Source organism: Caloenas nicobarica, chromosome Z (genome assembly GCF_036013445.1).
Source record: "Caloenas nicobarica isolate bCalNic1 chromosome Z, bCalNic1.hap1, whole genome shotgun sequence".
Lineage (NCBI taxonomy): Eukaryota > Metazoa > Chordata > Aves > Columbiformes > Columbidae > Caloenas > Caloenas nicobarica.
The window spans coordinates 103,816,512-103,841,411 of NC_088284.1; the positions used below are offsets into that span (position 1 = coordinate 103,816,512).

The following is a 24,900-nucleotide window of genomic DNA, read 5'->3' on the forward strand; positions in this document are numbered from 1 at the left end:
CACATAAAGGAGCTTTGTTTCCATTTTCTTGCAAACCAAGGAACTGCTTGGCCAAGCTCACTGCAGGGAGGGAGGTGCAATTCCCACTCAGCTGGTTTTTTTGCACAATTAGTCCCATGTACCTTGTTGCTGTGGGAAACCGTGACTGTAGCTAATGCCTGGAATAGCGTAGCTGAAAGTCCAGAGTAATATATGACAAACAAATGCAGCATCATCGCTAGATGCTTCTGTCACAGCTTCTCAATTAATTTATCTAGGTCTGCAGATGGGCCCATGTCTTAGATTGTGTATAAATCAGGTTTGGGGTGTGTCCCTATCTGTGTATATTTGTGTTGCTTAGAGGCTGAACCTAGGCCAGTGGTCATACTTTGAATATCATACCTAATTGTTTTAGTGCCTTATGTATTGAAGTTATATGAGCTGCTCTAAACTGATATAATGACTGAATTAAAAACCAAAGTATTCTGTATTTGGTGGTTGTCTGTGTAAGTTGTAACGCTTAGGATATCACTGTTCATTTGTAGTTATGCCCTGGGCAAAGAGGGATGGCTAAGGCACAGGAACAACCTTAACGGCTAGCACTTAAATTGCCAACAACCCCCGCTTCCAAATCAACAAAAAACACAAAACAAAAAAAACCCCACAAAAGAGACAACCCCCCCCAAACAACAACAACAAACCTCTCCCCTCCCCGCCCCCCCCCCCAACCCCACAAAACCTCACAAACCTGAAACTATCTAAAATTTCTTGTTCTTACAGTGCTTGTGTTCATGGTACAGTGATACAGATCTTGGAAGCTCATGTGTATCTGTCAGTCTTGGAGAAAAAAAAATAATTTGCATAGTTCTTTAAAATCTCTGCTGTGCATATTCAACCATGTTTTGTAACATTGAGATTGCACAGACTGTCTTTTTTTAAAAATTCCTTTTAGTAAACAGATGCTCTTTTTTTCTCAAGTCCATTTCCCTGAAGATTTTGCTGTTCCCCTTTGCTCTAATATTGATAATAAAAAGGCCTGTGTGAACAACAAATCATCCTAAAATATCTATTTTGAAATTATTGAGGTTTTTTAAAAACCCAGTTGTTTGTTAAGCACTGTCAGTTTTAGTGGTCGAGCAAATCTCTGTGTCTTTTTGGGTCATGATGCTTCTGTTTTCGAGACTGCTGCTATTTCTTTTGCGGTTTCACAGAACTGTATTAAAGGAAAGTTCAACATCCCAGCCAGAGTATCTTTTTCATTCAGCTCACAGGGGTATGATTAACAATACTCTGTGGTCCAAGTGGCTCTATTGCGTTTTAAACAAGGAATATTGTGTATTTATTGGAGAAAGGTGCTCCAGAAGAACCACAGGGGGCAATGGAGAGGAGCAGGAAGGCAGGCAGAGCTGTACGAGTGCTGCTGGGACCTTAATAGCAGCCTAGAGGTAAAGGCTGTTGGTTTGGTGTTACCTGAAAAACTGTTAAGGTTTTCCTTCTCTTGTAAAGATTAAGGAATAGAGGAAGGAACGGTGTGTAATTGTCCGGTGTGGCTCCACATGAAACCAGAGCTGCCTTTGGGGTTCCTGAACTGCTTTGTTCCTATAGACTACATGTCTGATCAGTCTCAGTTATTGTATTTTCTAAAAAAATGTGCATGTTACATTGTAAATAAGGCAATGATTAACAAACAAACGAATATGAGAAATTACTCATCTGATCATCAGGACTGTTATATTGGATCAGACTAATTCCATTTACCCCATCTCCTATCTGATAGTAGCTGGTAATGGATACTTAGAAAAACAGTGTCTTTTCTCCGCACCATTAGTGATTTTATATGTAGGTATTGTACATCTCAGTTGTGTCTTTCCAAGTTGAAGCTTTCAAAAATATAAACTTTTCTTCAGTTATCCTTGCTGACCTTCTCAGTGTCTTTTCTCACTGCATTAGGCCTTTTTAAAGATGGGAAGATCAAGGCTGCATGCAAAATTAAAAATACATATTTACCGTGAGTTTCCTCTACAGCAACAGATCCTGTCAACCTCCTCTGCTCTTCTGCAGGCTTCCAGCCTCTGATGTGTTTGAAAAAGTTTTTATTTATTATCATCTTCACAACTTTTACTGCTGCTGATGCCTTTAGCATTGAAGTAATATGAAGTCCGTGTATGAGGGCAGGCTTTTAAATGTGGCACACATTTCAAATATTGCTAATAATAATTTAATGTAAATTTCCAATAATTTTGTGACACTTTTTTATTATTTCACTAAGTCTAAAAGTCAACTTAGCTTTTGTAAGAAAATTGCTGTCATCAAAACTTAGACCTAAACATTACTTTCCAAGTATTGTTTATCTTCTAAGCATTATTACAAGATGTTCTCTTTGCTTAGATCTTAGGTCTGTGCCTTATTAGCAAAATACGTAGATTCAGGGATTTTTCTTGAACATTTGGTCATAAGGCTTTCCATTATCCTTTGTGTGTAATGGCTTGAATTAAATGAATGTATGTGCTTTCAGCTAAGTCCCAGTGGGGGAATATATGCATGAAAAGAAATTACTACAGTTGGAACTAATTAATTCCTTGATTGGCAGATTCAGCAGATAAAATCCTGCATAGGGTAATGTGAAACATCTTTTGTTATTTGGCCTCAGCTGTATCTGACCAAGAACTATCATTATAACATCTACTCTTCCACTTGACTTTGTAGCCTTTAGGCAGGGACAGAACAGAACTGACAAAAAAAGGAGGGGGGGGAAAAAAAAAAGTAAACCATCTATGTAACCAGGCTGGGGCCTGTCAAAGTTTTGGGGAGATTTGGTTGTTGCGCTATGGTAACTTTAGCTCCTGCTAAGATGGCCGCCTTCCCGTGACCGACAAGATTACAATGGTTTCCTTAATAGTCTGGAGAATTTAGCAAACAGCTGCAGATAATCCCTGAAGAAAATGTTCTCCCACTGAGGTACGCAGTGATATTTGAATGCTGCAAATAATTTGAAAAGGATTATTTTAAAAATCATGTTAATTCTCATTCTGCTTGTTGCTGCATTGGGTGCAGACACACGTTAGCATGACTAACCTTCTGTGAGAGAGCTGAGAACAGCCTTAACTGGTGCTTGTTGGTTTCTTCTGGTAGATGCAACCACTGCGGGTATGAGATACACAAGTCCAGTGTCCCCAGGCAGGTGGCCTCACTTCTGGAGACACTGCTGTGAGCTCATCTTTTGTGTTACTGTGTCTGCTGCTGTGGTATCAAAAGCCACAAGTTCATCTTTATCTGTGTAAATTTGCTTCTGTGAGACTTGAGGACACGCTGACACATTAATCTACCAGTGTGCTGTTTGCAAACTCTTATGAGCAGTGCTCTTGTTACAGCTGTTTGAACAGAGGCACCAGGACCTGCGGAGTGAGAGCGAGGGAGTGAGTGTGGGTGTTTTGTTAATTAGCGTTTTGAGTTGGCCACTGAGCACCCAGCATGTTAATGTGCAAACGGACTGTGGCTGGAATCTCAAAGGTGGCTTATGTACCCCACGTCTAAAATCCTTTCTGTTGCTGCTTTTCTTCCTTTGAATCCTTCCCATGTTGACACTGTGCATTCAGGAGACAACTGAAACTGGCACTGCTGTACAATAAACCTCTGCATGGAAGCAGTGAAAAAGCTCCCTGTAGAGCGTGGCTATTAGCTCCTGTCTTGGAGGCAAGGATGGAAATTAGGAAGAAAGATTTAAAACTGTTTCACAAAGTTAAAAGACTGATTTGATGGAAAACAGACTCAGTGTGAGGAAACGATGCGCACATCCTCCTGTAGAAGGCAGAAAGGTAACAGCACTACATGTGTTATATAGACACTAAAGGGATTTATACTGAGGACATGTACAGCATCTTAATGAAAGGAGGCTGCATGGTACGGATTATCTCATACTGTACAGTTACTATGCGTAAAAAGTAAAGTAACAAGACAAAAAGAGAGAATTACAGCATAGAATCAAAAAAAAGAAAAAAAAAACCCAAAGAAACCAAACCAAACCACAAAACTTGTTCTGGCAGGCATACCTCAGTGCCCCAGATAGGTCTGAGATTTTCTTATGAGGCTCTTTCACTTTTTTTATATTTGTGCTGTCCTCTCTATTTAGACCTAGAGATATTTTTGTTGTTGTTGTTATCATCAGTTTTTCTATTTTCTACTATATTACTCTGCTAAAATATTTAACTGAAATGGAGAAATATTTTAAAGTAAGAAAAACCTATTTTCAGTCAAATAGAAAACTAAACCACCAATATTTACCAGTCCATAAGTTTGGTAGTAATTATTTGTGTCTGAAAAGTGTTGGCTGCTTGGCAGTGTTCCTTCAGGGACAAAAATCGACTGAAAGTTACTTTCAATAAAAACTCTGCTTCAAAAGGCTTTATAACAAGATGCGACAGTGAAAGGTTGTTTTTATCTTCGGCACTCTCATTTCTAATGCTTGAGTATATCCTGCAAATTACCCGGGGTAGGAAAAAGAATGGTCATTCCATGCACAGTTTGCTTGTCTTGTTTTCAAGAAGTACCTAGCAATGGATGGTGGTATTTATGGCTGCTTTATTCCCCTGGCTGATAACTGGAATTTTAAGTTGTTATGCAGTAGACTTCCCACAAAAAACTGACCGAAGAGCATATACAGCAATACCTAAAAGGAGAAGAGTCTTTCAAGCATTCGTCTGCCTGCTCAAGCATCTCTCTGCATGGGGAAATGTTATATATAAGTTCAATAGCAGCTAAACCACCCATTGCAGAAAATGCCTCCTGTTGTCCCTCCTTGTTCACAATATCCTTGTTTCTTATCTGGGATTTCATGTGTACAAGAGAAGGGGAAGAGAGCACAAGCTGACTCACTCATGTCTCCAACCAAAGGTATCATTGTACTTCCAGTACAGTGGATCTCATTTCAGCTTTAGTTCCACAGAAGAGATTGTTTGTATGTTTAAAAAAAACCCCAATAAACAAAAAGTGCCTGTTGTGATTCCAAGAATAGCAGTATTTCTCTTCCCCCCCCAGGATGTCAACAGAGTGCATATTTGGCTGTAACAAGTGGTTCAGCGTCTGTAGATTTGCTTTACCAAAAGCTTGTACAAAGAAATTTAGTGGTTTACAACTGGCCCTTGAATAGTCTGACATATAATAGTTTGGGTTAAAAACAAGACCAGTTTTGTTGTACGTACCGCTCACTCCTGAGACATTGTCTCACAAGGGCTAAGGACAGTGTACTTGTACCACTGGAAATTTTACTCACTTATTTCAGTTACAGCACTGATATAATTGTTCAGCTCATGGAAACCAGTACCAGTTCATTATTTCCTTGTGATTTGAAGATGACCAAAACCAAAGTGGCAGAGAAAGGTAAGTCAGAACACAATGGTCAGTTCGTTTACATGTACAATATGAACTGGTCTCAGTGTTGCTGTTGTGAAGCTGCAATTGTACAACATTTCCACGTCCCACTTTGGGTGTGGACAATTAAGAGCTAAGGAAAACTCAAATCAAAATAGGACACAGTCCCAGGTCTAGGACAGCATTTTAAGCACTATAAAGTAATTAGTTCTGTAGTCCCAGATAAAAAAATTTAATCTTTCTATAGAAACAGTGCACTGTTTTACAAATGTGTTCATTTGGTTTTCAGTAATCCTCATTGATGTAAGTACAGCAAGTGTTACAGAGAGCAGATCCCTCCCCCGCCCCACCCTGGTCCTTTTGTCATAACACAAACCTGGAACGCAAAAGGCACCAAGCAAGAACTTACTCTAACGGAACTTCAATATGACAAGACAGCGATCAAAAATGATTACAGTGTTAAATATCATCCTAACAATCTGAACCGTTATTTAAAATAATTAATTTCTTAAAAAACAAATTTGGTGGTTGATTTCTCAGTAGTTATAAATCTGTAAAGGTTGAAATCAGCACTGCACATAGAGTTCATTTACAATGGTTTGAAAAAAACGGCAGCCTTTTATACATGGTTTATACAGGTTCGTGTGTATGTGTTCTTAAAAAAGTATCAAAACTGTAGAACTTTTAAGTATATTTACATTCATCTGTTAGTTACAGTGTTATCACATACAGCCTTTTTTCAGTTTTTTCTCCACGCACACAGTGCATGGATTTGTAGAAACGGGGCTTCAAACCTCCATAACTGGGTATCTCGATCAGTTTTTCACTGTGTCAAAATCTAAAATTTGAATAGAAGGATGCTTGATTATTTATGTATTGTCTATGCAGGCCATGAAGTGTTTTGAGAGTGTGTGTTATGTTTAATGTGTACTAGGTCTTTAGACACTTCTTCCTTTTCTTAGTCAAGAATCAACTTCCAGGTCGTATTACACTGTGAATTTATTCTAAAAGAAAAAAAAAACAAAAGGGAAAAAAACCCAACCAAACCTCTTCAGGCTGAGTTTCTTCTGCTCACTTGAATACAAAAGCTTGGACTGATGTAAGAACACCAGGAGGGTTTCTCCAAGTTTTGGTTCAGTTCAGGGAGGTTCTGGTCCATGATGCAGTGGTAGGTAAGTACTCACTTCCCATAGAATTCCCTGGGAATCTTATAGAAAGATGAGAAAAACCTGTTTTTTCTGCAAGGTGCAGTCTGAGCCAGCCAAAGATATTTGATAAGTGTGTGGATTTGTAACCTCCTCTTACCTCTTTGCCCAGCGCTCTGTGCTATGAGACCTAACGGGGTGCAGGTTGTTCCAGTGGCAGTAACTTGGAAGGTCATTACCGCACTTTGAAGAATTCTACACATGGTGAATGAAAACACTGCCCTGAAGCATCACCTAAACTGGGACTAATCAGTGTGAGCAGGGGAAAGGGCAAGGAGGAAAGGAATTAACGTTGGTTTTGTGTTGGGTTTTTTTCCTGATGAGCCAGGTGAGAGTGCTCACTTTGGCTGTATGGAAGTATACAGCTAAATCTTAGTTTCTACTAATTCTAAGCTACTTTGAGAGATGCAAGATTTCCAGTGGGGGAAAACATTTAGATTTACATTTAGAAATAACCAACCAACCTAAATCAAATTTGTACCAAGCCGTGAAAAGCAGCAATACAAAACAAACAAAAAATTGGGTGCTTTAGGAGTTACTCCTGGCTGCGATGCTCTAAGTAGCTCTTCAGTTAAAAGCGCTGCAGAGGAGTTTTTCTGGAAAGACTGGGAAATGTAAACGCAACCCTCACAAACCAGTTTGGAAAACGTGAGCTCTGTTTGTTATGGGATACAGTATGGCTCTCTCTTACTTAGTGTCTTTAGATTTCAAAGCAAACTTCTCAAACATCCAGTAAAAATTCAATTATCCCTAATTTTCATAAACATAGGCTAGTAGTTTTAAAATATATGTATATATATTTATATATATGTATATATTTATATGCCTATATATCTATCTAGTCTAGATAGATATATACACAGATAAACTATGCACAGCAAGCCAAACATACAAAAAATAAATACTCTCACTCCTCTACTATATTTACAGAACAGATCTTATAGCCCAGATTTTGTTAATAAATATTTCTAAACTGCCTGTACAGAAGTAGTTTTACTTATGTTGATGGATAGCCACAAAGCATATTCAACATATTTACAAAATATCTATAAATATAATCTTAAAATAAAGCAATAGCTACTGAACCTTCAGCCTGGCTGGTTATGTACATTGAATTAGTAGCTCAGCTGTCGCTTATTCACTATCACAAATGGGTAGTGCAACAAGTTAAAATGTGTATAAAAGATTATACATACAAAACTCTCACATCCTTTGGATGTTTGCAGTTCATTATAACTTTGTGGTTACCCTTCTGCAACATAAATAACAATTACAAAGAAGAAGCAGGTTCTGTGATCCAAAGCAAACTTGTTCAGTGTGGTGCTTGGGGCAGCAACTTCATCCTCATGGCAACCCATCGTCTTCTAAGCTTAATGCTACACGCTGTGAAGGAAAAAGAACCACACTTGAGAAAATCTGAGACTTGTGCTACTGTTGCTAACCTGAGCTTCTTGTTAAAAATCTCATTGTTGTCCCTGGTGTATTGGTGACAAATCTATTTTATGCACTGATTTTTTTTACGTCCAAACAGGGTCACCCACTCAAGTGTTATTAAAGAGGTGTTGGGAAGTTTACTCCACCCATGTATTACGTGGATAAAGCTCCTCGTACAGGCTGACAGCTGCTCTGCTGTGATCTCTAGCAGGATGTTTAGTTTATATAGGGCATTACCTATATGTGTGCCTGCCTATAGAAGCTATACTGCCTTCACTCATTACTTATGGATCTTTATGGTCTCTTCTAGAAATATGGTGCAGTTATAACTGCCAGCACTTCATCTCGCCAGGGTTGGTGCTTTGAAGGAGGGTCCTTTACAGACAAACTGCTGTGCAGAACAGGTTCATACACAGGACTTGCTACTAACATCAAAACGAGCATTTGCTTTTTGTAAAGCTTAATCTTGCCGAGGCAAATTTCCTTAACTTCTTACAGAACCTCATTCATTCTTCCCCATGAGGAATCTGGCTCTTCTGTGCACTGCTATTGTTATACAAAAAATGTTCTCCCTGGTTTGTAGAGAAACTCAAGTTATCCTTAAGATAGTTTAGGTACTTGGTATCAGTCTAAGCACAGATCTAATGGAATCCAGTAGAGGGTGAGTCATCAGCTGTCACATACTGAGCTCTTGAGATTGCTGGTTTACTCTTGCTGGCTTACAGGGTACATTGATTTAGGACAATTATTCTTCATTTGAACAGAATATCTTATTATATAGACCACTATATGCTAAGACAACTGCATGAGCTGCCTGGAAGTTTAGACTTCTGCCTATTCAATGATTATTAAAGTAGTTCTGGATTTTGTCATTATATAGCAAATAACTGACACTGTAATTGTCTGGAGATAATTCTGTATCTAAACTCTCAATAAAATTAATCTTCATAAGCAGTTTCCTCAGATACTTACTGCTGGGTAGACATGTCCAATTTGGGCAGTCCGCCCAATGTGGATTTCATCTTCATCTTCCTCTTCTGTTGTCTTCCTATACACTGGATTATCAAAATTCATGCTTTTGGTATTCTTCCGTTTCCAGTTTCTCCAGATGAGGTATCCCCCCATGCACAGCAAGCCCATGACCACTAAGGAAAAGTGAAAATAAGGGCTGTTAGCCAGTTTGTGGGGAGTGCATGGATCTCCTGGGCTGTCCCCAAATATATACCCAGCCTGGGACAATTTTCTGGCAGCCAGGCTACTTCCCCCCAGCTCAGCAGTTCCTGAACTCCTTCCCACCCCCAACCTGAGAGTCAGAAGAGTGTATTTACAGCAGCATTTGGTATCGTCTTCAAAGGTTAAACTACATCAGCTTACCGACAGGAATGACTATTCCAATAACAGCCGCTGTCACAGTCGAATCAAAGCCTTGGTCATTATTTGCATCTGTAATTACAGAAGTAGTTCTGATCACTTAACTCATTTGCTGGTTTTAAAGCTACGTCTAAAGAATGTTTTATGTTAGTAACCATGTTGTTCTGCCTATGAGGAAGCTTTTGTAATCAAAGAGTTTATGAAAAGTTTTCTAATAAAATGATTACACACAAATCTGAGCTAAGCTGAGCTGTTTCTTCTTGGGAATGCTGAACAGCCGGGCCAGGTCACGCACTGCCCACAGGAGTGTGGGCAGGTCAGGGAGCGTCACCTGAGAGAAGCTCTAACCAGAAACCAGTAAATAACTGTATTTGTGCCTCAAATTTTCAAGCACAAAAAAGGAGGTCGCCTTTAAAAAAGGTAACATTTAATGGAAATTCCATTCACATATCAGGGGATGGTAAATAGTGCTCTTAAAAATCCACAGTAGAACACCACCTAGTAGTGACACAATTAATGATGTCTTGAGCTGTCAGAAGAAGAATGTAGTTCAAAGCTATCTGCACAGCTTTTCTTTTAAATTATTTTAAAATTTATTTACAGCTAAGGAGTTCTCCTACATATAAATCACTCATTGCTGCAGTCTGCCTCGGCATGCAAGAACGACCCCAAAACTCAATATTGTACTTAGAAGAGAAAAAAAACAATTATCGGGAGAAATAATTAAAAACCCCATGAATATACCTTTCAAGTTATATAGCTAAAAATGCTTGCTCTGAGCTCTTAAAATAGGGGATCAGCACATAATATTTATTTTTGCTAAAATATCAGGCATTGAGAGAGGGGGAACTAACTGTAGTTTGTCTTTTGATACACAATTCATTGAACTTAAAAGGCAATTTATCATTTTATATACTTCCCTGTGGCAGGTTGTTCTATTACATAGTTATTTACTTAATAATAAACCAGACTATTTCAAATGTGGACGATTGAAGCACCTTGCTTCCATGGCTTATTGATAAGCTAATTATTGCATTTGAAAGAAATTTGCACAAAAACAACTTAGAAGAATGAATTTTAGAGATTGGATTCTGCTTCCCCACATGCAGTCCAGAGTGCGCTGCACCACTGTCACTGCCAGCAGGCACCCGCCTCCAACAGGGATGGTTTATTTTTGCTTTCCAGACACAATGGAAATCGCCTGTTCTGCTCAGTGAAAGGTTTAGGGGGGGCGGAAAAAGTATTTTACTGTTTTTAAAGTGATCTAGATCTGTTTCCGGTCTTGAATGACAGTCCTGAAGAGTAAATGTCCTCACTCTGGACTAGAATTTTTTTTTTTTTGGGGGGGGGGAAAGCAGTTCAGCTTTCTGCTTTGCCTTGGAAGCTTGATCTAGAGGGGTTACCTGTTAGCTCTGAGATGGCAGGTTGGTGTTTCATTACTCACCCATTATGTAGAGTGAACTTGAGGAGAGCCTATTCCTGCTCTCCATTGGGAGACTCTTCTGATGTATAATGCAAAACTTCAAACCTATGTCAGGGACCAGGCCCCATGAATGTGCAGAGCACGGCCACGCAGAACAGACGCAGCTTGTCTTGGGCTGGAGTAATCCCGAACGTTCAGCAGGGCTAAACCTGGACAGGAGGCGTTTTTCACCCACAACTTGTGCTCAGTCACGTTAATAATTAAACAAAATAGGTGAAGCGCCTGTAGAATCACCCATATTATGGTATGCAGCACTACAAACAGCACTGAAGCTGGGATTAACCAGTACTAGGCACAAGGCAAGGACTAGTGTGAACCCTCAGAGCCTGATCTCTAGAGTCAGCTTTACGTGCTTTGGATGAAAACCTGACATCAGCTCCTTAACATCCTGAGTGGCTGGAATCACATCGGCCATCACAGCAGAGGTGTCTGCGGGAAGAAGACCTGCTGTCTGCGCCGTAGGACGTGCCTGCACCTCACCTGTTTGTAACCCACATGGCAGGTCAGGTCCCCACCAGCGCATGAGTTTTTGCGATACGGTCTATATGGGAAAAGAACAGAGGAATCTCATTCACTTACAGTGCTGTGATAAATTGCTGTTTCCGGTAGTCATCTCAGAATCTATAAGGATGGATGTGGTGGAAGGTAAATGAAAACTTGGGGTGGTAATCGTAGCTTCTGATGCAGCGTTGGGGACAAGCTCGGTGGTGTTATTGGCACTGCCAAGTACAGCTGCGATGGTCGTGGTACCGGCAGCACGGGATGCTGCGGTTGTAGAAACCAGTACAGTAGTTGAAGTAGTTGGAAGATCTGAAAAACAAGAGCAAACATGAAATTTGGTAAAATCAAGTACACAAATCAAATGACAAATGGTGAGATAAATCTGGGGAGGATTGTTGTGTTTACTGATTAGAAGCAGAAACCAAATTCCAACTCTATTTACCAGGTAGTCAGACTATCGAGAGTTTGCTGCCTAGAGCTATGGAAACGACTTCCTGAAGTCAAGCTTTATTTATTAATCGTAATAAAGTACTCTGGATGGAAAGCACTTAAGAAGTTAAAACACTTTTTTTTTTTTTCTTTTTTCCTTCAGAAGATAATGAATTTGTACCAGGAACTATTTGCATGTTAGAGAAAAGCACATTGAAACCACCCGCCACTTCGGGTTATTATCAGCAATGATGTGGTCTCTCCAGATCCAGCATCTATAGGGCAATAATGTGACAAATTTTGAGGATTTATTGACCATTCACACTTTCAGTGCTAGGCCTTATCCCTTTTTTCCCACTTCCTGCTGTATCTTCTTCTGGCTATGCTTTTAAAAATAAGCTAGTTTTCAATAAAGGGCACCACTATGCTGTGTTCAGAAGGTGGCAAGTCTGTGGAATACAAAAGCTAATGTTTGTGTTCCACCATCAGGAAATATATTCACTGTAAGTATGATTTTGTTGGAATAGTGCAATAGCGATGTGATTGTATTTACCTTTGTAACATTTTTTCATGTCAGGACCCAGCCACATGTTGTCAGGACAGGCACATGTGTACTTGGGAGAATGGGGAGAGATCTGAGGTGCAGGAAGACACAAATACTCGCAGCCTCCGTTTGGCTGGGGGCTGAGCTCACAGGAATCTGGAGCTGGGGAAGGATGGAAGAAAAGTTATTTTTCTAATTATTATTTTCTTGTTCTTGGCAAAAAAATATCAGGTCCTCTAAAATGACTCTCTTTCACTCCCTACCTCAATTAATAGGGCTGCTTAAACATCGTTACAGTGGAGTGAAACCTCACACATTACTATAAAAACTGCCCAAATACATACATAATATATACAATGAATGGCAAGCATCACAGTGACAGGAGTAACTCACTGTTATCAAAGATGCTAATTAAAAAGCTATTACCAAATTGCAGACTTTTCAATTAATGCTGCTCCTGAATTAATTATGCAAGAACTTCAAACATTAGGCATTGATTTCACATCATTACCTGTGCTTTCTCTCTCATCAAGAACCACCAGGAAGCATTTAATTCACCAGCTCAAATAAACCCGATTTAGGGCCAGCATGCCCTGAGGACATGTCTTACCTTTGGGCTGCTTTAATTCATGAAATACCACGATGTCATGAGGATTATTGAGATTTTCTGCCAAAACAGAGATGTCCAAGCCACTCAGCCTGTTTGCGCTGAAGATCGCTTCATTCTCCAGGTCAGTCCAGAAGACTCTGTCCTGCAGGAAATGCACAGGATTTCTGACCTAATCCAACTCAAGTTGGATTAAACCCCAGCAGTCACAAAGTCAATGCGCTGTGTTCCTACCGGGGGCACCTTCGGTTTGTGCTACTTCTATCTGCTACTTCTATCTATTTCCTGGTTTTTTTTTGGACACTGTCATTTCTAAGGTTCAAAAGCACAGCAATCCTACATGTTTATAAAGTGCTTACTAATTTTGAGGAGGTATGAGACCAAGATGAGGGAGCAGAAATTTGGTTAAGTACAGAAGAACTGCATCTGTTCTGTTTCTGAACCTTTTTCTTTTAAAAGATGGGGTGGATTTTGAGCAGAACCAAAAGGCCATACTAGAAACTTTCGTTATCTCCACTGATTTTCTTTTCCGTTCCAAAGATAAGACCTGCATTAAGCAGGTATCTATGAAGAGGCCAGTGACTAGGGCCCACCTGGAAGATGAGTATCTATTTCTCTTTTTTATTAATATTTTCTGCATGGCATACTATGATTGACAATACAAAATAACTTATCAAAGAGGCACACAGGAATTGCCGTTATCAGAGAGTATTTAGTTGCTCGGTCAGCTATGTATGCTGCTGCCTGCTAAAACACACATGTTTCAGTAAGGAAAGTCACATTGCTGGAGAACAAAGGCAAATTACTAAAAGCAAAAGGGTTGTCTGTTTTTCCAGCCAGCCATTCCAATGTGGAAGGGTGTACAGAGGTCAAATAACCCAAGAGATCCTTCCAAACGTTGCTGGTGAGGATAAAACCAGCAAGCAGCAATGTCTTGGGGAAGCCTGTGCCCACAATTTAAGGGGCTGTCCTTCTCTGAGAGTACTGTTGGCACCAGAAAATTCAACAAATGCAACACAGGTATACAAAGACGGTGTGAAACGAAGTGTTGAGAGCAGACGAGAGTTCCAGTGCAGGCTGGGAGGCTGCTCTGCGCCTGTACAGCTCCCCTCAGAGTCAACGTTCAAGAGGAGAGCTGCAGTGTCCCTCAGTGAATGGTTGTCCCACCTGCTGATCACTGTGAGTGGCTTCTCCCTTCCCTTGCTCATAGTTTTGGCCTTTGTATGGACAGGTGGCTCAATTCAAATGAAGGGAAACCCATTCTCCTGTTCTGTGGGAGGCATTACGCTGGGCACCACCTGCCCCTCACGGATACACTGGTACTACATGAGGTAAAATCATGAGACAGTGCATTGCTCCTGGTGAAGGGCTTTAGAAAATGACTTTCCCGGATGAACCCACACCAGGTTAATCCGTTTCTATGGCAGCAAACACCCTCGCTGAACTCTCTGTGCTATGCAAAAGGCGGAACTTTTAATTATGAGGAGCTTTGAGACCTCCAGTCTGTTCTGCATCCATTTTTGACTCTTACCTCAAACACGGCCAAGCCAAAAGGATGGCTCAGATCGTCAGCAGAAGAGATCAGAACTTTTCTGTTGCTGCCATTGACATCAATGCAGGACAGTGAATGCAGTTTGGAGTCTACCCAGTAGAGACGCTGATTCAGCAAATCTGAGAAGTGAAACACAATGAAGCAAAATTACACACAGCTCCTGCAACTCTCTCTCTCCTGCTCAGCATCTTCTTCCTGCTGGCAGCATGACTAATCTCTTTATTATTGGGCCTTTTTTTTTTTTTAACACTAGTTCTGATTTTGAATCAGTGCCCAGATATGCTGGGATAAGACCCTATAAATAAGATTTAAAAGGAGGAACATTCTGGGGTGTGTGTGTGGGGAATGCCTGACTGACAGCTTTGTACAATGAGGTTCTTTTGTTACCAGGAGGAGCAGGCCAGCAGCAGCTTGGGCTTCCCAGAGCGACTCCATCAATGCCTGAGCAAGAAGCTTCATCTCTCTCAAGGCTATTCAGTCCTCGGCCTCTTGCTGGAGAACAACAACTGTGATTCAAATGAAAGATCTCTCTGAAGGAGCTGTGTGATTTACACATTTTCAGTGAAGAAGAATCCTGGGTCCAGAAACCCTTCTTGTGCTGCAGTCTGGGGGGACACTGGTGGTGGGGACGCTCCCACCACAACCAGCCAGGTTTTGGGGAGGGTGCAGGTGAGAGTGGGAGGGAAGGATCCCATATTATTTAGAATGCTAAGCACTGAATTTTTCTTCCCGGAGCAAATTCACTCATTTTGGATGAGATTCACTAAACAGAATGCAAGTGGGTGAGTGCCAGCACAAAACAAGTTCTGTAATTAAACCAGTCATTAATTAATTTCTTAATTACAAAAGGATAGCATTATTTGCTCACAGCAGTAGCACTTCAACACTATGCAATAGTAGCAGCATTTTCCCCTACATCCTTGTCATGGCTAAAATTTTCAAATATAAAACCAAGCAGAGAACCTCACATCTGCACAGCATCAAACACCTACAGCTGTAACTCCAGAGGAGGCTGTTCCCTCCTGCCCCAGGAGGGCAGGAATCCTCCTTTCCATGCCTGCAACTTGGAGGGGCAGTGAGAACGACTGCAGCGAGAACGACTGCAGCCCTCTGTGTGCCAGCAGGATGCAGGACATGGGCCAAGATGGATTCCCTCTCGCTCCTCCCACCAGGAGTGGCTGGGCAGGCGTGCCGATGGGGAACGGGCTCTGCAGGCTGTGCCTCTGATGTACCGTGCATTGATCAGTCCAATGAAGTATCCTGATGCTGCTTCTGAGACAGCTCCAGGTCCAGAGACACCAGCACTGAGGACTCTCTGATGCTTCCTGGACTTCCAAAGGGTTGTTGCAGCTCTGCATCCTCCCCCAAAAATTCCCATTGCCTTAAGACACACTTAAAAGCAACTCGAATCTCCTGCAGAGATTCTGACTCTGGCAAGACTTACCGCCTATGCTTGCTACTCAAAAAAAATTGCTCATGTTGGTGAGCAGTAAGTGACAGAGTATCTGCAGGATTTGTGTGCAGGTGCCTTTGCGCATTTACAATTTTGTTTTCTTATTTAACAATAAAAATCAATTTATGCCAGCCACAGTGGGTGCTGTAGCTCTAACCTGGGCACTTACCAAGTGTGATGCCATTTGGCCACTCAATGTTGTCAGTCACCAGCACTTGCCGTCCCACACCGTTCAGGCCAGCTTTCTCAATCTTAGCTTTGTCTCCCCAGTCAGACCAGTACATGAACCTGAAAGAGATGCAAGGAAACAGTGAATAGGAGTCTAGTGGGAGAAATCTGCACTACTAGTTGGAGTAGGAGGTGCCCTGTTCTCTGATTATAACCTTTCAGGCACTTCAGGTTACTCTGCCACAAAACTTGCACCAGAATGCAAAATCTCACCTTAGTAACCCCACGTAAACCATGTCCTGGTGTGTCTGCTAGGTATGGGGATGTCACTTCTCCAAGCAGCCCATACTCATGTCAGACAGACTACTTCATTTCCCAGCACAACCTGTGTGCCTGGACCAGCTCAGACCCATTGAACACATGACCTGACTGTTCCCTTCAGAACTTTCTTTAACACAGTGGCCTTGCAAAGAGGTAGTTGAACCACCTCAGCGGTCCCAGTTAAGTTCAATGGATCCATCTTAAAGGGCATCTGAAGTCTTCATGAGATGGGAACCACCCACGAGTTTGTAGGAGAGGCAGAAAAAGACTGGAACATCTTTGTACCTGAACAGAGTGTCTGTGGGCTTTACACCTACCTCCGTGTGGGATCAACAGCAATGGCTCTTGGCTCACTGAGGTCTCTGTTGAAAAGCGTCCTCCTCCTGCTTCCATCTGCAGTGGCCACTGAGATGGTCTTGTTTCCGGAATCTGTCCAGTAGATGTTTTTATGAACCCAGTCTATTGCCAGACCTTCAGGAGAGTTCAGCTGGCTGTCTATCAAAATCACCTGCTCGGCTGTGTCACTCGCTTTGTCAATGTAGGCACTGCAAAGACAGGACTGTCACTGGACGGACAGGCGGCACAGAGCGGGCCGTGCACACACGCATGGGGTTGGACCTCAGACAGCTGAGTGCTGAGTAGCACCACTGCAACCCCCCGGAGAGAAAGTGCACGTGTGGCAGCATGACTGACACAGAAACCCTTATGGCTGCATGCTGCTGCCGCTTTCTCCTGCAACCTGTTCTTATTTCCCTGTAACTGCATGACAGGCGTTTCCGGAACAGGGAACTGTCATTTTATTTTCTACCTGCTTCCTCCTATAACTGCCCAGTTCAGCAAAACATTTGATGTCAGGCATGCTAACTTCAATAGCATCAATTAATGGGATTTATGGACATTAGAAATATAATCTCCAGTGCTCTACTGAACAGAGTTGAACTTAGAATGCAAATAAATGTGCTTAAATGTATTGCAGAATTAGGACCTGTGTAACTAATTATGATTCATCAAAGGAATTCATGGAGCTGTACTAATTTGGCAAGTGATCTCATTAGATACAAAGAAAATGGTCACTAAATATCAGTGGCAGCCTCAAAATCTTTCAAAACGCTTATGTAAGGCAGCAAATGCCACATGGATGTTTCATAAATAACTCAATGTTGCTCCTACAAGCAACAAGGCTGATTCTGCTCTGTTGCCCCTGCACCAATATCAATTGCACTGAGTGAACTGAAACTGGAGTTATTCTGAGTTTAAATCAGTATTTCTAAGAGCTTAGCCTGGCTCTTAAAATAACTTGGTACGTCTTAAAAAAGTTGCAGAACAGCAGAAAGTTTCTGCCCCCCTGAATGTTTGAAACTGCAAGATGGTTTCCATCTCCCATTCACTGGCCATCCTGCCTTTGCTCATGGAATGGGAAGGTAACTCGTACGGGAACTGAGCTCTCGAGTATCAGATTAGAGACTTGGAAACGAATGTCTAAACCCAGGAATTCTTGACACTGGTTTATGGTCTGTGGCCCAGGCTGGAATGGCTATGCAGAGTCAGCCTGGATTAAGAGCACACTACTGCACCTTCACTACAAGGACTGGGTTTGGTTTCTCTCTCACCCAACACCAAATGAACGGCGTCACTGGGGTTCTGCAGAGCATGTGAAAATATTCCCCAAACTCTGTTATTTCAGCCTGATGAGCACCACATGTTCTAACTACACAACTCCAGGTCAGTTAATTCCTCCCCAGTGAAACAGCCGTGTTCAGTACTTCCCGTCCACCACTGCGGTGAGCTGCTGTGCCGTACCCTCAGAGTGCCTCCCTGCACTGGTGGGGAAGCCGAGAGAGGCTCTTGTGGCTTTCAGAATGGGAGGGCTGAAATACAGGTGACGTTTCAATTCTCCCAAGTAACTAAATACTGTAAAATATCTTCTGACACCCCAACGGGGACATCACCTCAATAGGAGAGGATGTGGAAAGGCAAGTGAGGTGAGCATTAAGAAAGATGGGATCTCTTGCCAGCAAGTACCTGCTGTACCATCATTTTCTCCTTGCGATAGCCTCTCACAACTATAGACTTATTTTCCCCAGAGGACTCCTGCAGGTGGAGTCCCATTCTCTGCTGGAAGGACCTGGCAGCCTTTTGTTTAGAAGTGTTTGATATTAGTGATAATAGCAGTATCTTAAACAGGAACATTAATTGTAAGAAGTTATAATTGCACAGCATGCTCTGCAGAAAGGGTGGGACTTACGGCAAAGCCAAGACAAGCACGAGTAAGAAAGAGAAAAATTCTGCTCTTTGGAAAAAGAAAAAGGCTTGGTATAGCCACATTCAGGGTATGAACACTGCTCAGGGGCCCCCAGCGCCCCAGGGCATTCACTGTCAGAGCTGCAGAACGAGCAGTGTGTCTTGAATAATCCCCTGCGTATGAATATGAAGCCCTTACCCGCCCCTGCCTGTGCCTACACAATCAGACACAGTGGAAGCAGACGGATTTCTCCTGAACCATCTCCCCACTTTGAGAGCCCACAGGCCCGCCCAGGGTACCTGCTGGACTACTTGCGTGCAGAATACTCAGCACAGCCTGGGCAAGTTTCCCTGCCAAGGGCACGGGAGCCTGCAGAAACCCCAGCTTGGCTCCCGTGCACTGAAACCAATCAACCTTTGCCTGATCATTAGCTAAAATCCAGAACAAATCACTGTAGAAGCTGCAATAGAGTGCAATAGCTATGCAAATCAGAATATACATGAGGGATTTTCAGTGCATAAATTAAATGCATTTTTGAATAGGCACACTTACATGCCCCGGTACATAATATTGTGATGGATGCCATAAAAACAGCTGAAGGAGGAAGTAGAATTACAGAATGCGCATTGTGGTCAAATGCTGTGAATTTAAATCCAGTCTACCAGAGACTACTGTGGGCAGCTAGTATCTGCATTGCTACCTCCTTGCTCCCACCATTTGCCTCCTTTGTGCTTCAGATGCCAAGTCCTTTGTGGTTTCACGTACAGCAAGCACACAGCACAGCAGCAGTCTCATGCAGCATCGCTTAGCAATATTATGATTCAGTAAGTAAGAGTCTGTGTAATTGCACAAATGCAGCAGGATCTACTACTGAAGAAAAGCCTTCCTCTATGATCACACTAGATAACTGCGCAAACCCCTGATTTCTTTATCAATTCCTAAAAAAAGCTTACAAAGTCTGGGCCACAATAGCTAATCCGGTAAGGGAAGAAAAGCCCTCAGGTTCACCATACCCTGCGTTGTTCTCTGCAGACTGTCCTTAAGGGGCACAGATTGAACCGTAGGTTTGGAGAGGTACCAAAACACACATCGTCTTGTGCTCCTTACCTGTAGATTTTTCGGTAGAACAAGTCACACCAATATATTCTGTTTGTTGCCACCTCCACGTCCAGTGCCACGACATTCTTCAGCATGGGAATGATGCGAGAGTAGTCCCTTTTCACCAGGTCTATCTTACGGACCTCATGGCGATTGGTGAAGATCAGATATGGACTCTTGCCTACCACAGAAAATAAGCGCATTTGTCATTTTAGCAGCTAACCCAAGAGCGAGATTCAGCTTTCATTTCTCAAACGACAACAGAACTACCAGTCACTGATACTTCTGCTTTGCAAGGAAGCTTTACACCACACAAGAAGCAAGTGTAAATGGCTTCCAGAGGCAGAGCTATCAGATGGGCATGGAGGACCACACCACCTCTGTGGCAGCACAGCAGGACACTGTGCACACCATATAGAACCTGGGAAGAAAGAGACTACATGGATGTGCAGGACAACACTAGAGAAGCAATTCTGTATTGCAGGTAACTCACCCTTCCCCAAGAGACCCACTATGTCCATTAAAGAAACCCCCGACATGGCTAATGCTGAGTCTTGCACAGCTCAACTTCCTGTCCCTCTGACATTAACATTCATTTTTGCAATAACTTCGAGCAAACTGCTGCTGTTCACGTTGGTATTTGCATAAGAGGCTGGGAGAGTGGAGAGGTGGCTAACCTGCCGTGCTTTACCTGGGATGTTTTCTTCCTTTAATACTACCTACCACTGAATGTTTTTGCTACACTGTTTAATAACACCAGTCAAGAGACTTTCTTTTCTATTTTCAGCTTCAAACAGCCAACTAGTGACTGTAATCTTGCTCCGTACAGTTAAAATATTCTGATCTGCACGATCAGTAGTTCTTGCCTAGAGATGCATCTGCTATTGCTGCAGCAGTTCTGTGCTACTTGAAATGAAATGTCTTCCCTTGCTTGCTTTGCTAGTTTCCTTTTGTTTCTGTTCCCCTAGCCTCAAGCCCTGCAAGCATGTTTTCTTATCAGAGTTGTGATGTTGAGCAAGCAGAGTTTAAGTGCCTGTGGCGTTGTCTTACCTACAGCTTTGCAGTTCTTGGACAGGGTGTCCATCTCGTATCCCTCGTAGCACTCGCATTTGTAGTCCCCCTTGTAATTAATGCAGATCTGGCTACAAGCGTCTGGATTCTCACATTCATCTATGTCTGAAAGGAGTGTTTGAAACCCATCAATAACTTGAAATCAAACCATCTGTGATGGAGCAATGCTGAAGTGAATATAATCACATCTCTGTATGGTGAAACACAAGGGACTGCTGTTTGCATGTAAATTACCTCCACACGTTTTTTTATCCAGAAGCTTGTATCCGGGCGGGCATTCGCATTCATAACCGATCTTCAAGTCTTTGCATATGTGTGAGCAACCACCGTTGTTCATAGAGCATTCATTAATACCTGGAAGGGATATACAGATTATCTATGACAAAGAAGAGATTTTAATGGTGAGACCTAATAAAATTAAGAGAGGTCCTCAGAAATTTTCTCGTATCTATCAGGTTTTGGTAGCCAGGAGCTGGCCCCACAGAGCATATGAGTGACTTCACAGATAGAAGCCACCACCACATCACTTTCTTGCTCTTTATTATTCCAAACCAATGCTGCAGGATCATTTGGACTGAAAGCTAGTGGCTAAATGAACAGGGAGCCCTGGAGATACAGCGTACGCGAATCTCTGCATCTCATCCCATCAGAGAGCTGCTCCTTTGAGCACGTTCTGCCACATCTGAGAAACTTCCACGGGACCTAAGGGCTCTCTCCAGGAGACTCCTTCTTCCCCATGCGCTGCTTCATGTTGACTTTTCTGAACAGTCTCTCTGAGCTTTAATAATTCATGCTGGGGGAGTCTTATCTCCCAGGGGCCAGCTATTTTGAAATACTGTACTATTTTCCCATCTAGCTCCAAGGAATGATCTATGTGAAAATTCCAGAAAACACCAAAGTACAGTCTGGCAGAGATATTCCATTAGCACTGGGATAGAGTCCTCCTACAAACACCTCCCACACGACACTGCTGGCAGCCTGCAGCAGCCCAAGTGTGCCATTTGTGAAGCAAGAGCTCTCATCCTCTCCCGGGTCCCTGTCTAATCCAAGGCCACCTCGCTGATCCTGCTTTCAAGTGCTGAAATGAAAAACAGACTAAATGGATCCTTGTAGCTAGAACTGAACGAGAGGTCGAGGATAGCTGGTTTCCTGTCAGAAATAACATTTCTTGTTGTAACTAACGTACACAAGGTGAAGAGAAAGTCCTCTCCCTAAGTAAGACTGCTGAACAGAAGCTGTGGGATTTCAGGGATAGTGAGCTCACTAGAACAAGCAAAACTGATTTGCTTCAATCTATAATGCAATTTAAAGGCATATTTTTCATTTATTTTTTACTCCTTGCTTCCTTGCACACCACAGGTGAGCAGTACAGCAGAGCCACTAAACCAGTGGTCTTGGAAGAAAATGAAAACCACCACAAGCCAATTAAGTCAGTAGGACCATCCCAGAAGGAACCTCATCTCAGCTCTGGGATGCTTTCACCTTTCTGTCAGAGACACACACATACAGGTATCAATACATTATTAACAGTGCAAGTTCACTAGGCTCCAATAAGGTGTCCACCGAGTCACACGGTGTGCTGTCGCTATTCAATTATGTTTAAGGGATACCACCTATTCCTACACTTGCCTAGGCCTCTAGGAAATTAGGTCATAAACATGTACAACTGCTCTCTGCAAAATACTGCGAAGGCTGTTTTGACTAACAAGCAAACCCTCGCTCAGATGATTCCCACGGTTTCAGAGGTGCTTTGTGGAATGGATTTAGAGACCGTACATCAAGTGCTGGTTCACTTGCTGCATTTCTCAATGGGAGCTGAGGAGGAGCCAGGCAGCAACATCAGCCTGTTCTCTTTCTGCTGGGCAGCTGCTGCCCATTAGCCAAACTTCAGCAGTACCTTCACTGCCTGCCAAAAACATGACAGGTGATGTTCTGCTGTGCTTTTTTTGGGGAATCTCAGAGGGCACAGCAGTGTCTAGCACACAGCCAGACAGGCATACCACGATGAGGAGCATGGCCTGCATGTCATGCGTGGTTTACTTGTGCGTGGGTGTTACATTCACAACAATCCATATCATTCTGCACTCTTAAAGAGTCCTTTGGGGGCTATTCTCTGTTCAGCTTCCTAACTCAAATTACATTTCACTGTCAGCCTGGGACTGCACCAAGTCAGCCACGGAACCACTGTAAAGTTGAGGACCAGACCCAGCTGTGCCCAGTCTCCTAAGACAAACTGGGCTGCCAGCTTTATTGGGAGACCTTCACAGACAGGCAAGTTGCAACACCCACTCAGAAAGACAGGGAGATGTGGATTAGCATGGAAGAAAGCGAGGGCATACTGAAAGCACAAGGTAAGAGTGTCTTCACGAGGCATGCACACACGCTTCTTGTCTGACACAGAGGAGAGACTGACGGTTCTTCCTGAATGTGAGTTATTTAAGTGGCAGGCACTGAGCTCCATGCTACTGGTGCTCCATGTCCTGGAAGGGATGCCTGTCTGAGACATTTCTGCACTATGGAGAAAACCAAATGTGTTTGAGTAATGCTCCAGACTGGGGCTAGTGCCCACAATGCCTGGTGGGAAAAGAGAGAAGGGCTGCCCTGGGGAGACTGGCACAGCTCCCTGAACCAGGCTTTCAGTTCTGCTGGCTCTGACAGGCCTGATGCAGACCCGGCTCCTGTGGCTTGTGTGTTCTCACCAGCCCAGAGCTGGCAGGACGCTGCAGAGAGCAACCTGCTGTCATTTCTAAGGGAAGCAGCAACAACCTGTAAAACCCTGAAATGGCTGAAGTCATCTCTCAGTGATTGCTGCCACTCTATGTGTTTTCACCTTCAAAGCACGTTCCCAGTGCTAAATTTTTATGATGTTATCATCACTTTATGATTCAAACATAATTTAGGCAATGAAGCTAAATAAACTGGTCTGTGCTGTGGAGGACACCAGTATCTGGGGAGAGGAGGAATTCCTGGTTCCTAGTCCCGTGCTCACTTCATACACCCCTCCAAGAATAAAAGCTGAGCTGAGAAGGGCACAGTTCAAACTTACAGATGATCAGACAAGGCTACTAATTATATTCATATGCAGAGCGATGAGAGAATAAAGGCAAGGAAAGAGAAGCAGAGTGAGAAATAGCATTAGCAGCTACATGTGGTTACACTCAAAGCTGTGAGCACCAGATGGAGGAGAGGGGAAACAGTTACAACAGGAGCAACACGTAGAAGGCAAGTACTGTACCACATTCTTTCAGAGGCTCGTCAGACCAGTCCCTGCAGTCTCTATGTGAATCGCACACTTTGCCTCCGTCAATGCACTCTCCACTCTTACACTGAAACTTGCTGGGACTTTCACATGCTGACTCTGTCATGTCGGGCAAGAGAGGAAAGCAACTAAGTTAGACGAGGCTCATGACAACGAAAAGCCTGACATAAAGCTTCAAGAGGGTGTCATTAGCAGAAATGGGATGAGATTAAGCAAATGAACATTAAGCCCGAGTATCATGCAAGGAACTTTTCAAGTCATGCAGTCTGCCTGGTCAGCACAATCATCTCTCCCAAGCAACCCCACTGCTGGAACGGCTTGAAACTCTGCACAGAAGCAGCCTGCCATGGCCCAGAGGAGCAGAACAGGCCTCTGCCCTTTCCAGCTCTCGCAGGCTTCTACCATGGAGCATGAGGAGTGCAGAGCTGTCTGTACGCACCTTGGACGCAGCCTGCCTCGTCGCTGTTGTCAGGACAGTCGTGCACCTTGTCACACTGCTTTGCTCCGTGGATACAGGTCCCATCGCCACACTGGAATTCATCCGGCCGGCAGGTTACCAGAGCTTTAAGACAACACATTCAAGCATTAGCCACAAAGGACTTGAATCTTTTGTGCAGTCCCTTTTAGCCACATACCACTGGCACTTCTGGAGTTTCGCACCCAGGCTTCCAGGCTTCAGTAAATGGCACAGAGCTCTGGCTGCTTCCACCAAAGCAACAGTGGCAGCAGCTGCCTCAGCCACTGTGCTCCTGTGTCCTGTGGCATCCCAGATCACCCTCTTTGTCCTTGGGAAAAGCACCTCAAAGCTCATATGAG

General features: G+C 42.9%; 1 protein-coding gene and 1 long non-coding RNA gene across 3 annotated transcripts in view; one reads left to right on the forward strand and one right to left on the reverse strand.

Moving 5' to 3' along the window:
• The window catches only part of LOC136001473 (uncharacterized), a 30,220-nt gene extending 15,285 nt beyond the window's left edge, over positions 1 to 14,935 (forward strand). Inside the window, exon 4 of the long non-coding RNA XR_010607803.1 lies at positions 14,863 to 14,935. This is a non-coding gene — a long non-coding RNA (uncharacterized LOC136001473). The remainder of the gene's footprint in view (positions 1 to 14,862) is intronic.
• The window catches only part of LRP8 (LDL receptor related protein 8), a 182,892-nt gene continuing 165,887 nt past the window's right edge, over positions 7,896 to 24,900 (reverse strand). Inside the window, exons 6-19 of one of the 2 annotated variants that reach the window (XM_065655815.1) lie at positions 24,524 to 24,646; positions 24,061 to 24,183; positions 21,060 to 21,179; positions 20,805 to 20,930; positions 19,764 to 19,935; positions 16,732 to 16,959; positions 16,095 to 16,213; positions 14,452 to 14,591; positions 12,924 to 13,065; positions 12,323 to 12,475; positions 11,419 to 11,649; positions 9,360 to 9,428; positions 8,958 to 9,130; positions 7,896 to 7,934 (exon numbers count right to left, since the gene is read on the reverse strand). In XM_065655815.1, coding sequence (XP_065511887.1) covers positions 7,896 to 7,934; positions 8,958 to 9,130; positions 9,360 to 9,428; positions 11,419 to 11,649; positions 12,323 to 12,475; positions 12,924 to 13,065; positions 14,452 to 14,591; positions 16,095 to 16,213; positions 16,732 to 16,959; positions 19,764 to 19,935; positions 20,805 to 20,930; positions 21,060 to 21,179; positions 24,061 to 24,183; positions 24,524 to 24,646 — 1,958 coding nt within the window. The remainder of the gene's footprint in view (positions 7,935 to 8,957; positions 9,131 to 9,359; positions 9,429 to 11,418; positions 11,650 to 12,322; positions 12,476 to 12,923; positions 13,066 to 14,451; positions 14,592 to 16,094; positions 16,214 to 16,731; positions 16,960 to 19,763; positions 19,936 to 20,804; positions 20,931 to 21,059; positions 21,180 to 24,060; positions 24,184 to 24,523; positions 24,647 to 24,900) is intronic. The other variant, XM_065655816.1, reaches the window with a different exon arrangement.